Below are 14861 nucleotides of genomic sequence, written 5' to 3' on the forward strand. Positions count from 1 at the left end.
CTCTCCCGCCTTAGACTCTCAAAAGTCACAAAGTTGTTCCCTTGGACTACATGCGAGAGATGAGTGACCTCGAAACGAGCTCACGAGTCTGGGTGTCCATAGAGCTCAGGGAGGTTAGAGTTGTAACGTATGGGGGTATGTGACGATGGGCCCTGATTTGAAGTCTCGAGTATACTTCCCCTTCTTTCCATGCCGGGAAGCCCACTTCTGTGGGGGAATAACGGGAGCACGTAGACTTCTGTATTTTATGCAACTCATCTTTAAGGGAGGTGGTCGGAACAAAAGAGGTTAATAGAAGCGCTGTTGAGCGGGTCTGAGGCACTGCGTGCAACCATTCATAGATATATGTAAGTTGAGATGCAATGAAATAATTATGCAAATTTGGGCGCGTGGGATCACCAGAGGATATAGATGCCTGTAGAGATGATTTTGCGATCCGAGGATGGGTATTCCAAAGGAAAGATGAGAGGGCAGATTCAATGGTCAAGAAATGTTTTTTTAGGAAGAAAGACAGGCAACTCAAAAGCAGTAAAATAATTTTGGTAAATAAATCACTTTGAAGATATTAATATGACCTATGAGGTTTAGTGGTAGTGTTGACCATGTGCGGAGCTTATCTGTCACCTGCCCGATAATTGGGGCAATATTAAGATTCTCATATTTAGAAATGTCATTATGTATATACACCCCTAAGTATTTGATAGTGTGGGAGGTACATCAGCCAGAGTTCTCTATATCGTTTGTAGGAAAGGAGGGACCAATAGCAAAAGCTATGGATTTCTCCCAGCCGACCCTCAGACCAGACACCTCACCAAACTCCCCCACCATCTGCAATAACTTGTTGAAAGAGCCTTCCTTGCCATCAAAGTATACAAGAGCATCGTCCGCATACAGAGATATCTTCTCCAGTGGACCATAGCAGATCCCCCCAATCTCCGTCGCTTGCCGCACCGCCAGTGCAAAAGGCTCAATGGCGAGAGAGAACAGAAGCGAAGAGAGAGGGCACCCATGCCGGGTACATTTTCTTTAGCGAAAAAGCTAAGGCGACATCTGTGTTAGTACGAACTATAGCCTTTGGATCCACATATAGCAAGCATACCCATTTCACATATTGTGGACCGAATCCCATCTGTGCCATAGTTATCCATAAAAATGACCATCCGAACAGTGTCAAATGCCTTCAGTATATATTTAAAGAAAGCACTAGTAGACCACTGCGTTTATCTATCAAAGCCTTATGGATATGTAGATATAGCCTCTGGATGTTGTCAAGGGTACTCCAGCTTGGCATGAACCCAGATTGATCGGGAGAGAAGTGACAGGATAACTTTCTGCAAGCGTAGTGCTAAGATTTTTGCTAATATTTTTGCATCGTTATTGAGGAGGGAGATGGGTCGGTAGGACCCACATAATAGTTTTTCTTTTCCAAGTTTAGGTATAACCAAAATAAGCACATCATTCATGGAGTCCGTGAGCCTACCCAAATCCAGGGATGCTCGGAAGGTGGTGAGAAGTTTAGGGGCCAATGTTTCACTATATGTCTGGTACCACTTAGAGTGGAGACAATCTAACCCAGGAGTTTTGGAGAGGGGTAGAGAGTGAATAGCTGTCTCTACTTCCTCAATCCTTAGGGTCTGTTCCAGGAGGAGTCTTTGAGAGTCACTAAGAACAGGGAAACCAATGGAGGAGGAAAAATCAGCAAACACGGTCTCCGGAGGGATCACCTAGTTATCATAGAGCTCATGGTAGTAGGATGCAAACTCCTGGTTGATGACCAGTGGGTCAGACGCTACAGACCCGTCAGTGAGTTGTATGGCAAGGATTGAGCTGTCTTGAAAGTCAGTATGGGCAAGGAAGGCCAACAGCCTTCTATTCTTCCCCGTGTTCGTAAATGCGGGCGGAAAGATGCAATTACTGTTTTTTCGTTACATCAACCATATGTAGTTGCAATGTGTTATGTGCTTCTGCCAACACCCCACAAGATTCAGAAGATGGGTGTGCTACACGTCGGGATCTAGCAGCGTCGAGGGACTGTTTTAAGGTAGATTGCATGGCCCTCCCGGTAGATCAGTAGTGTTTGATACATGATATGTATAACTGCCTTAAAGGCATCCTACAATGGGTCCTGTAGCTGCGGTGTCAGAGTTAGAGGTCCAGTAGTGCAGTATATCAGTCGGGATGGATGTGTAGAGATCCAGAGGGGACTGAGCCTCCAGGCCTGAAATGTGGGCTTGTGAACCAAGGTTAAGGTTTCCTGTACTATCAAGTGGTCAGAAAACATCTGGGGTATGTAGGCTACAGATCGAACTGATGGAAGGAGGTCCCTGGTGGTCAGTGCATAGTCCAACCTGGAAAGGAACAATAAGATTTAGATTGACATGAAAAGGTTTTATCAGTAGGGTATTTCCAATGCCAAAGATCTACATATCCATAGGTTTTGCACCACTTGAGGAACAACTTAGATTCAGATAATGAAGGCTTTAACCTATCTAGAGCAGGTTGTAGTTCTGAGTTAAAATCTCCTACAATGAGCTTAGGGTAAATTGGTAAGAAGGAGAGCTTCGTACTCAGTTCTGTAAACACTGCAGCCGTGACCGGAGGAGGGACGTAGACTCAGGCCAGCAATATATGAACCCCATGTACAGAGGCATGTAGGATGATAAACTGGCCCTTGGGATCCGTGATCACCTGATGACAAGTAAAGGGCAGCCTTTTACGGATCAGGATCAACACCCCTGGGCATAGCTGGAATATGTGGAATGATAGTTGTGGGAGACCCGTTGTTTTTTTAAAGCTAAGATTTTTGAACCCATCAGATGAGTTTCTTGTAAACACAAGATATGTGGGTTTTAGTTTGATCCGATCAAAAATCAAAACTCTTTTGAACTTCGAGTTAAGACCATGGACATTCTATGAGCAAACAAGGCAGCCATATTGTAGTAGCGGTATCATTTTGAGGCATGGAAGGGGAGGAAGGGCAGAGCCGTCCAGACTCTGGACACGGCCCCAGTATCGTAGGCTAGACATTTTCAGTGCACACTCATTCATCCATCCATACTTAATACACACAACAAAAAAAAACTATATACATGTAAGTAAAGGTTACCAGAAGGTGCCCAACTCCTAAAAAACAGAGCAGACCTAGAACCTAAACTTTTACCATGTGCAGGGCGCGTGGCCTGTTCCCATAAACCAAAAAAGAAAGAAAACAAAAAGTCAGTGTTCAAAAAAAGGAAATGGGGATTGAACATTCTATCCCCCATAGCTGCTCATGCCAACTTAGTAGAAGAGGGCCTGGGACTCTTCTGCATGAGAGAGACACATTGGTAAAACAAGCCACACATTAAAGGAGTTGCTGAAATTTCCACAGTTCCTGGTATAAAATATATAGGTCGATAGGTGAAATACATCTCCCTTCAGGTGGGGAGCTGAGGGAGCTGTGGCAGTGATTCCCACCACATCAGGGCATCCTTAGGAGATTGAAAGAAGTGGGTTTTCCATTAGTGGACCACCCGAAGGGTAGTAGGGAACAGCATTCTGCTTGATTTGCTGAAATTGGGCTCTCTGGTTGCGAGCAGCCACGGACTAATCTGGAAATAGCGAGACCACCACATTATTGATTTTGCGGCTCCCTTTCAGATGAGCGGCACGGAGGATGGAGTCCCGGTCCCCATAGTTCAGTAGACAGATCACCATGATGTGGGGAGAATTTCCTGCTGGGAGAGGCTGACCCGAAACCCTGTGGGCCCTGTTCAATCACGAAACATGTGAATAATTGGTCGTGGCTGAACTCCTGCCCCAGCCAGCTCCCTGGGAAGGCCACTGGGTCAGACCTCTCCACCTGTTCCAGGGGACCCACTAACCACAGGTTGTTCCGGCGGAGGCGGTTGTCAAGGTCATCCACCTTGTTCTCCAGGGTTGTTATCTTCCCAACATATGTACAAAGTTTAGGCTGTGTGGGGTTAACAGTGTCCTCCAGATCACTAATGCGGCATTGGGTTTCGGTAACCCAGCCCCAAAACTTTTGTACATCTTTCCGCATAATTGCAAAGTCATTTTTAAGTTCAGCCACCATCCCCATTAGATCAGTATGATTTATCTTGATGGTGCGTAGTACATCTGACAGTGTAGGCCCAGGCCTGTCATCCATGCCATGTTCTTCATTCTCTGCGAGGGACATTTGGGAGTATATATATGTGGATGGTCCGGAACACCTGGGGAGAATTGCAGAGAGGAGTCTGGCTTCCCCAAAGAGATCAGGGTAGATGCAGGTGCTGCGGCGGCTATCTTGGCAGGAGCGTGTAGTGATGTTCTTGGCCGGCAGTTGTTTCTTTTGGTTGCCAATCCACCAGAAAAATACACCTCACTGCAGCGCATGGACTCTTGGCATCAGGATAGACTATGTGGTTCGGTGATTCGTCGCTAACAACCCAGGATGGTGAAGGATGTAGGGGAGACCAGAGCTGCTCTGAGATGCGTCCGCTCACATGCTCTTCTAGGCCACACCCCCAATGTTAAACACTTTAGGGTTGATTTGCTAAAAGAAAAGAAAAAGGCTATTCACCTTTCAAGGGAATTTTTCCTTCGCTTAATGATTGTGGTGAAAATTTACTTTGCATAGTGAACGGCCTATTTTTGTTAACCTCTTCACGACAGCACCTCCTGGCCCTTTAAGAGGTTTATGATGCCGGGAGATGGGGCTTAAGAGCACATGACCGCCGTGACTGGCTGTCACCCTGGTCATGTGATACAAAAACTCACGGTCGCAAGCTTTTGGTTAGGCACAGATAACTGTCGAGAGCGTGCACTATCGGCACAGCTGTATGGACAACAATTTACGCAAATATGCAGCCCTCACCGTAAAGGACCAGGCGCAGAGAGGCAACATATTTGCATGCGGTTGGCGCCAAGGGGTTAAGTAAATCAACCCCTTTAATTGCACATAAAAAAATTACTAGTAACTACACTAATAAAAAGTAATGCAATAATGTTAATGGTCATAAACATTGAGGTATTCTATTTTTACTAGGATCAAGTCAAAAAACAAAAAGCCGTGTTTTCCCGAAAGCATTTTTTTTTCTTTTTTGAGTACAGATGAGAGCATTAAATGGGCTTGCATCTGGTTTGGGGAATTTTTTTTTTTTTTTGTTTGGTGAGCCAGTGGAAGGAATGACAGAGAGGGGTGGAGGACACTGAATCGTTGATAAGGTGGATGAGTCTGGCAGCAGCATTTATGATGGACTGAAGGGGGGATAGCCTATGTAAGGTAAGCCAATGAGGTGGGAGTTGCAGTAGTTGAGGCGAGAGATAACCAGGGAGTGAATTAGAAGCTTAGGGGTGTCAGTGGTTAAACAGGGGCTTATTCTGGAGATGTTGCAGCGGTTGAGGTAGAATTGTTTGGACAGGGATTAGATGTGGGCCTGAAAGGACAGTTCAGAGTCCAGGCTTACTCCTAGCACCCTGGCATGTGGGGACGGACTAATAGTTGCTCCATTGATCTTGACAGAGAAGTCAGGGGAAGGGGTGGAAATATTATGAGTTTGGTTTTGGATAGATTGAGTTTGAGGAAGTGGTGTGGCATCCAGTCAGATATGTCTGTTAGTAAAAATATGGCTACAATCACCTTTACTTTCAGGAGAACATCATGAATGACCTTTTGTAGGCCACGTTCCTCTGACCTAATAGATGCGTCTCATCTCCATACCATGGGTAATAGTTTTCTGTAGTCCACAGAGGTGAACTGGGCAGAGCTGATAATACTCTTTGGGATTTCAGTGCAGGCAGTACTTCTTGGACCTTAGAAGAAGATGGCATACCTCAAAAGCTTGTCCTGAAAATGTGATGGTTAGTACCAATACAAAAATATCACAGTACACGGTTGTGTTGCAAGTGCACTAATATGACTACAATCACCTTTACTCTCTGGAGAAAATTATCTGTAAACATAGGCCAAGTCCCTTTGTCCTAATAAAGGTGCCTATAGCCACATCAGTGAATTGAACGGAATACGTTCAGACAGTATTTAAAGCTGTTCTGTGAGTAATTGTTTTTAATCTTTCATATTGAATTCCCATCATACTCTGTAAGACTGTCAATAGGAGTGTAAGCAAAATGGATAGAGCAAGAGCTATTGGCAGAAAGTCATATCTGCAGTTCAGTAGCTAAAAATGTCTTGTATCAAGCAGTGATTTGGATGGTTGTTTAGACAATATATAAAAGGTCAGGCAGAGTTCAGAAGTGTTAGTTGGCACAGTTGAAACTCCCTAGAGAAATAATTCTTGCCTCAGAGAATTGGTATATTGGCTTTCAGGATTAAACGATCATTTAGCTTTGGGGAATACTGAAAGAACCAAGGACTGGAGGCAGAGCCCTTCATTATAACTACTGGCAGCAAGCAGCTATTGTAGATGCCTAAAGCAAGGTTTTTGCTTATTTGAATGGCAGTATATCCAACAGCTTATTTTGCTTCAGCATTATCCAACATACTTTCAATAATGTATGCTACATTTACCATTGTGACCTCACCTGAGCTGTACATCTTTCTTTTTTTATATCCCTTACCACACATTTGAAGGGTCATGGCTGTATCAGATATCTGAGTAACTGGTTATATTTGTACAGTCTAGAACTGGCTTGATTTCTTCTTCATTATTTCACCATTTACATTAAGATTCTTAGGAGCCCTTAACCTGCTCTGTATTGTTGTCTAATCCCATCTGGCGTGTAGACCTTTTTCTGATTGATGAGTCTTTGCCAAGTGTGAAAGGTGAAATTTATTTTTTGAGTAATCACAAAGTCTGGAAAAGTTAGTTTTGTAACACTAAGTGACTTTAGTACTCAAGGGAACATTTTCTACTAACATTTCTTGTTTCTTATGTCTTTTCTTTAATTCATCTGCTTTTGCGATCTTTTCTTTTCTTTTCTTTTGTTTTGAGGTGTAATTGAAACTACTAAACCCTACCAGGTCATGGATTTTGATAAATATAACAAAAAAAAATTGAATTGAATCTAAAATATTTTAATCTAAAATTATTTAAGATTATAAACAACCATACAAATGTAGACACAGGGATTCCCATTTAGGGCACTTTTACACTGGGGCATCGGCAGTAAAGCGGCGCTATTTTTAGAGGTGCTTTACCGTTGTTTTAGCTGCACTTTCAGCCGCTAGCTGGGAGCTTTTAACCCCTGCTAGTGGCCGAAAAAGGGTTTTTTCCTATCCTACAAGCACACCTCTCCAATGTGAAAGCACTCGGGCTTTCACACTGGGGTGGCAGAGGAGGGGTTTTTCAGGAGCTTTACAGACGCTATTTTTAGCCCCTTAGCGCCTGAAAAACACCTCAGTGTGAAAGTAGCCAAACAGATACAACGAGGCCTCAGATGGTAAGCTTAAAAGTCTACATAGCACATCCCTTCAAATGATTAAAGTGGTTCTATAGGTAGACGTTTTTTTTTTCTTCATGCATTCTATGCATGAAGATAAAAAAGCCTTCTGTGTTCAGCAGCCCCTCTAATACTTATCTGAGCATCATCTCAATCCAGTGATGTTGCACAAGAGCCTCAGCTCTCTGGGACTCTCCTTCCTTATTGACTGAGACAGCAGTAGGTGCCATTGGCTCCCAATGCTGTCAATCTAAGTCAATGAGCCATTGAGAGAGAGGGGGCAGGGTCAAGCAATGGTTCTGTGTCTGAATGGACCAGGGGCCAGGAGCGCCTGCGAGGGATCCTAGAAGAGGAGGATCTGGGCTGCTCTGTGCAAAACCGCTGCTCAGATCAGGTAAGCATAACATTTTTGTTATTTTTAAACAAAAAAACGAAGACTTTAATTTTACTTTAAGCCTACAGCGTTGCATTTATTTTTTACCTATAAAAATTAAGGGTAAGACTGAGCTTTTTTGATTATCATTTTTGATTAAAAGTAATATACTGTGTGACAATGACAACTAACTCTTCATCTTGTCATCTTTTGCTTTGGTTAAAACTTTTGAGGCAAAAATTGGAGACACAATCTTATATATTTCCACTAATTTGACCCACAGTAGACTCTTCCAAATCATACCCTTTATTTGAAGAAAAAATACTGCATAGCAAAGTTTGCACTCTGTTGAAAAGAATAACAAATTAAAACAGATCGAAGCAGAAATTATATTACTAAGATTGCATATACCACTAATAAAACTAATTGTGTTTTTCTTATCCCAACAGTTGATGTCAAGGTTGATGTATCAAGACCGCTAAAAGTGAATTTCAGTTTTGTCAAGTTGGACCAGGTGAACCATTTCCTGGAAAAGATCATGAAGACTGGGACATGCCCTCATCCTGAGACCTCATTGACATCTGATGAACTCATGCCAAGCGATGAGACTTTTAAATTGGCATTAGCCTGTAGAAAGGATCCTGGTACTCTGACCCAAGAAACCTCAAAATCTTATCCACCACCCGAAGAAGGAATGTGGAGATTTGCATCTTTCTTCCAGAAGATCACTTTACAAACTACCCAAGTGTTTTTTTCCTTCGAGACAGTGCCACACCCGAACAGTCCCTGCATTCTGGCATCTTTTTCAGATCTTGAGGGATGTCTTAGCATTCAAACAGGAAGCAAAGTATCAGGTAAGTTCAAGTTTTTCAAATGTTCACCTTTTAAAATATTTCCTTGATTGCACAAGGATTTCTTCTAAAGCAGTCCAGATATTTGCAGCATGTGACACCATTTGAAACTTTGTTAGCAATTGTTTGATGGTGTAAAAGTTTAGTGAGCATATGTTTGTATAGGTAAATGTGGTGGGGAATCAACATTTGATTATTTCCTTTTCTTTGGAGCGAATGTAATTATCTTTTAACAGAACATGTTACAATAATTCATTAACAAGCGAGAGGAGGAATTGTGAACACTTTACTTTCTCAAGGGTAAGTATATGGATAACAGGAAAGGACACATCTTGCAATCACTAAGACCTGATTGAAAGGCCACCTTGAAAGACCGTTTTGCCCAAAATTAAAAAGCAGTTTTCAGCTCTTTCCACAGATTCTCGATTGGATTCAGGTCTGGACTTTGACTTGGCCATTCTAACACCTGGATACGTTTATTTGTGAACCATTCCTTTGTAGATTTTGCTGTATGTTTGGGATCATTGTCTTGTTGGAAGATAAATCTCCGTCCCAGTTTCAGGTCTTTTGCAGACTCCAACAGGTTTTCATCCAGAATGGTCCTGTATTTGGCTGCATCCATCTTCCCCTCAATTTTAACCATCTTCCCTGTCCCTGCTGAAGAAAAGCAGGCCCAAACCATGATGCTGCCACCACCATGTTTGACAGTGGGGATGGTGTGTTGAGGGTGATGAGCTGTGTTGCTTTTACGCCAAACATATCGTTTTGCATTGTGGGCAAAAAGTTCGATTTTGGTTTCATCTGACCAGAGCACCTTCTTCCACATGTTTGGTGTGTCTCCCAGGTGGCTTGTGGCAAACTTTAGACGAGACTTTTTATGGATATCTTTGAGAAATGGCTTTCTTCTTGCCACTCTTCCATAAAGGCCAGATTTGTGCAGTGTACGACTGATTGTTGTCCTATGGACAGACTCTCCCACCTCAGCTGTAGTTCTCTGCAGTTCATCCAGAGTGATCATGGGCCTCTTGGCTGCATCACTGATCAGTCTTCTCCTTGTCTGAGCTGAAAGTTTAGAGGGACGGCCAGGTCTTGGTAGATTTGCAGTGGTCTGATACTCCCATTTCAAAATGATCGCTTTCACAGTGCTCCTTGGGATGTTTAAAGCTTGGGAAATCTTTTTGTATCCAAATCCAGCTTTAAACTTCTCCACAACAGTATTACAGACCTGCCTGGTGTGTTCCTTGGTCTTCATGGTTCTCTCTGCGCTTTCAAAAGAACCCTGAGACTATCACAGAGCAGGTGCATTTATACAGAGACTTGATTACACACAGGTGGATTCTATTTATCACCATCAGTCATTTAGGACAACATTGGATCATTCAGAGATCCTTGCTGAGCTTCTGGAGTGAGTTTGCTGCACTGAAAGTAAAGGGGCCGAATAATTTTGCACGCACCACTTTTCAGTTTTTTATTTGCTAAAAAAGTTTCAATTATCCAATAGATTTTGTTCCACTTCACAAATGTGTCCCACTTGTTGGTGTTTCTTCACAAAAAATTAAAATTTTATATCTTTATGTTTGAAGCCTGAAATGTGGCAAAAGGTTGAAAAGTTCAAGGGGGCCGAATACTTTCGCAAGGCACTGTACCTTAGCTTGTTTGTGAAATATACAGTATTCCCTTTAAATAACAAGTTTAAAGCCCGAGTGAAGCCCAAAATAAATATGCCTTTTTAACCAGGTAAGTGCTGCAGCAAGAATGAATTAACTCTGTGCTGCCAGCACATAGGAGAGTCAGCCCACTGCTCTCACAGACAAACTCTACTGCAGTCTAATATGCAAACATTACTCTAATCAACATCACTCTCACTTCCTCATCAGAGTTGATGACTAGAGCAGAGTTCAGGAGGGAAAGTGTTGGAGAGCTGAATGTGCATGTGTAGAAGAATGACAGTACAACCCTATTAGTGTTGCAGCACAGGGGTTTTTTGCAAAAACAAGTAAAAAGAGGCATATTTGTTACTGTATATGCAGCCTGGCTGCATTACAGTAATACATTTGGGGGGCTTTTTTAAAAACTCCAATCTTCAATAAAAATGACTATATGGTGTGGAACCCTTGACATCTTACATACAATGCAAATGCAGTAAGCCTGACGAAGCATTTTCCTTACCACATAGATGAAATGGCAATTATCAATTGCTATCCAGTGAAAGGAAGGGGGTACTACATAGTAATTTTTATTGCTGCATGGAGTTTGTTTTTTGGTCTTGAAAGTGTCAATTAACACTTTACTAAGCTCTTCCTTTCTGAGATCTTTTATTTTGTTTTTAATTATAAGTTCCAAGAAAAGCCAGCACTAAATATTAAATGTTCTCAGCAGATGTGAACATATTTGCAGTCAGCAACATTTGGAAATTTCCACTCTTTGACAAAACTGTCCTTAGTAAGTAGACTATGTCCTTTGTCCGCACAGGACACCTGTGGAGTTACAACTCCAAATAAAACTTTTCAGCACAACATTTCAGCACAAGATGGAGGCCCAGGCTCCATCTTGCTGGGAGTGCTGTCACTTTTCCAGGTGCTTATTTTGTACACTCAATACCTTGAACCTCTCTATGATCAGAGAGCTCCAATGTAGGTGTGAAAGGCTCATTGAATATAATAAGCATGCAGCCAAACAGAACTAGTGGTATATTAAGAAAATATTGTTACAATACATTGGTGGCTCTTTTTTTTGTTTGCAACTAGGTTCAAAGCTCTGTTGTTATGCAACAAGACATCACTTCACATACCCTATATTGTCAAAAGTATTGGGGCGCCTGCCTTTACATGAACTTTAACCACTTAAGAACCAGGCCTATTTTTGACATGTGGTATTTACCAGTTAAACTGCTAGAAAATTACTTAGTACCTCCAAACATTATTTTTTTTCAGACACCCTAGAGAATAAAATGGAAGTCGTTGCAATACTTTGTCATACCGTATTTGCGCAGAGGTCTTACAAACAAAATGCACTTTTTGAATGAAAAAATAAGAACACCGTAAAGTTAGCCCAATTTTTTTCTCTATTGTGAAAGATGATGTTACGCTGATAAAACTTTTATTCCTATTACAAGGAATGTAAACAGCCCTTGTAATAGAAAAAAAAGCATGACATGACCTCTTTAATGTGAGATCTGGGGTCAAAAAAAGCAATAAAAAAAATTGTCTCTTTCAAGCTGATGGGCGGAAGTGACGTTTGACATCGCTGCCTTCATCAAATGGTATGGAGTCGAATGGGGGCCATCATTCCCTCACTCGACTTCCTGCCTATTGGGGGATAGGCTTGGATCAACTCCGACAGTGAGGTGCCTGACCTCACAAATGCATTTCCAGAAGAATAGTCAAACATTCCCATAGACACATTCCTAAACCTTATAGCCAGCCTTACCAGAAGAGTTGAAGCTATTATAGTTGCAAAGGGTGGGCTAACTCAATATTGAACCCTACGGACTAAGACTGGGATGCCATTATAGTTAATGCGTGTGTAAAGGCACTTACATCTCAAAGTATAAACTTGTAAGCAAGGTTGCTATCTGGTTGCGGCATCTTTAAGCACTCGCATTTTGTGCTGTTATAGGGATTGTATTTATTGCTATTTGCCTAGGATTTTTCTTTTTTGTAAAGATTTAATCCAAAATATTTACAAAATTAAACTAATTGCTCTTGCTCTTATAGCATCAAGATCACATATCTCATCATAAAACATTTTCTTCATTTATTTTCACTGCCTCTTAAAATGCCTGCCATTTGTAAACTAATATTAATTGGTTTATGACTTCAGTTTACAGTTTTGGAATTGTGTTTAAATACAAGTTTGCCTCTAGCAAGTCAGTTTGTATATTCTTTCATATTTGTAGGATTCCAAATACAGCTTTCAATAAGCACTTTAAGATTTTTTTTTTCATCTTTAAAAGAAAAATATGGAACATACTCTGCACTGTAAAAGTCGTGATGCTTAGCTGAGTGTTGCAGTTTTACAGCGCCACTAGGAAAAAATTATGAATAGAGAGCAGTGTGCTTTCTGAAATGCTATATGGGTTATTGTTATTATGTTCCATGCAGTAAGGCTCTGTAAAATGCTCATGGTATTTAGGATGTTAACTTATTCCAGCAAGCTGCTTAGGTGAATGGTTTTGGCGCTATTTCTGCGTTTGATGGTGTGCCATAAGGCCTACTGCGCAAGCCAGACTTGACCTTGCTGGCGGCACTAAAAGTTTCCACACAGAACAGCCTCTGTCAGGGACTAGAGAGAAATAATATGGGCTTAAAGACATTTTTTCAGGACCACTCCGTCAGTGCCAGCTGCACCTAAACATTTTTATAATAGGATGTCCATATAAAGGAGAATACAAGCTTAAACTTGACATAGCAACAGAACAGATACAGGAAATGTTTTGTAACTGAGAAGTACTCACAGCAGGCCAAACCTAGGTGATTTATTTTCCCTTTTTTTACTTCAAAAAGTCTGGCAGGCCTCTGTACATTTCAGTGCATTTTGCAAATGCTTTGTAAGTGAAAATGCAACATGAAAGGCTTGGGGAGTGCTTTGGGGCGGCATTCTTGATTTAGCCATAAAGACATTTTCAGACCAGTTCGGAACATTTCTCTTATTCCCACGCTTACCTTAGCCAGGGTTGGGATGCTTGAAATAAGTTCATGGTCACTTCAAGGATTACTTTCTCATTATATTTCATGTTAATATCCAGTATTGAGGAGTCTGCATTGCACACACACCCATTATGAACTAAGTTGTGTGTCTGATAATCATTCCTGAAGTCAGACCCTTCCCTCTACTGCTAGACACTGGGGAACATAACGCTGATTGCTGATCTATAGCAGTCTAGCAGATATTGTTGTGTGTGTAATGGACTGGAGAGTAAACCCGATATAAAAATCCATTCATATGTTATGTTGGGGATTTTCCTGGAAAACAATAGCTACTCCCCCTGAGTTATACTTCTATCAAAATGTATGATATACAAGTATTGGCACATTTAGGAGTCTGCGATCCCAAGTATGTAAATTGGTAGTAAGTACTGGAGAATATTATTATTATTTAGGATTTATATAGTGCCAACAGTTTGTGCAGAGTTTTACAACATCAGGGAAGACAGTACAATTACTATTCAATTCAATACAGGAATGATCAGAGGGCCCTGCTTGTTAGAGTTTACAATCTAGAAGAGAGGGACAAGTGGAACAAAGGGTAGTAGCTGTGGGGGATGATCAGATGAACAAAATGTAAATACAGTTAGGTGTGGGTAGGATAGGCTTCTCTATAGAGGAGGGTTTTCAGGGATCGTCTAAAAGCTAATAAAAATGCATAATTGCTTCTTATGTCCCTTCGAAACTCTGGCAGTGAGATCTATCCCGTGGATTCCCATGGCTGTATACCTGCTTCAGCCTTCATAAGGGGGTTCCATTTTCCTTAATGTATTTTGTAGTATTGACACTTGATAAGAGGAGTTCAACCAACTGTGCTTGACATGGTGGGCAAGAAGAGAGGGAATTTTATTGGGTAGATTTCACGACTTGAGTACTCCAAACCTATTGCTGAAGATAGGTAGTGATTCAGCCAACCATATTCCATTGCTAAAGACTCACTTTTTGATAAACTGATCATTCAAATAACTTGTTAAATTTGCTTTTTTGTATTCTCTTCTTTGCTCCTGGAAGCTAAGTACCAGAGATTATGTCCCTTGAATCAGTGTATGTATCAGAAGTCAGTGGGCAATTCAGCCAACCATTATCAAGTTGTAACTAAAACATCCACATTGAATGGAATGACCTTTAAAGGAATTACACATTTTTTTATCTTAAACATATATGAGATTTTTTTTTTTTTTACAGTATAAAGTTTTTTATTGAAAATATAAAAAGTTGACATTGACACAGTTTATAGACAGTAATCATACATAAGGTCATATAGGTCTAAAACATCATTTAAAGTGCGGTTGATGATTCTTGGTCGTGTTAATCCTTAACAGCAAAAAGAGTAACAGCAGTATTATTCCTAGTGACATTGGATCAGAAAAGGAAAAAAAGGGGGTACGCAGGAACGGGAGGAAGGGGGGGATAGAAGGAGGGAAGGTCCATCAAGGCACTCAATAAACAGCATTCTGATCCGTGACCATGGAATTACAGTAAGGAGCAACATTTTTATTCCCATTCCTCTACAAGCCCTAAGGCCCTATCCATGTGCATCAACCCATT

The 14861-nt window shown here is 41.3% G+C and overlaps 1 protein-coding gene across 3 annotated transcripts in view; it reads left to right on the forward strand.

Annotated features, from left to right (window-relative positions):
• VPS13B (vacuolar protein sorting 13 homolog B) overlaps positions 1 to 14861 on the forward strand; it is a 1337220-nt gene that overhangs the window by 1047110 nt on the left and 275249 nt on the right. For all 3 annotated transcript variants that reach the window (XM_077493096.1, XM_077493095.1, XM_077493097.1), the window contains one exon: positions 8206 to 8610. In XM_077493096.1, coding sequence (XP_077349222.1) covers positions 8206 to 8610 — 405 coding nt within the window. The remainder of the gene's footprint in view (positions 1 to 8205; positions 8611 to 14861) is intronic.

Source organism: Lithobates pipiens, unplaced genomic scaffold (genome assembly GCF_037356315.1).
Source record: "Lithobates pipiens isolate NorthernLeopardFrog02 unplaced genomic scaffold, aLitPip1_a1.2 Scaffold_19, whole genome shotgun sequence".
NCBI lineage: Eukaryota > Metazoa > Chordata > Amphibia > Anura > Ranidae > Lithobates > Lithobates pipiens.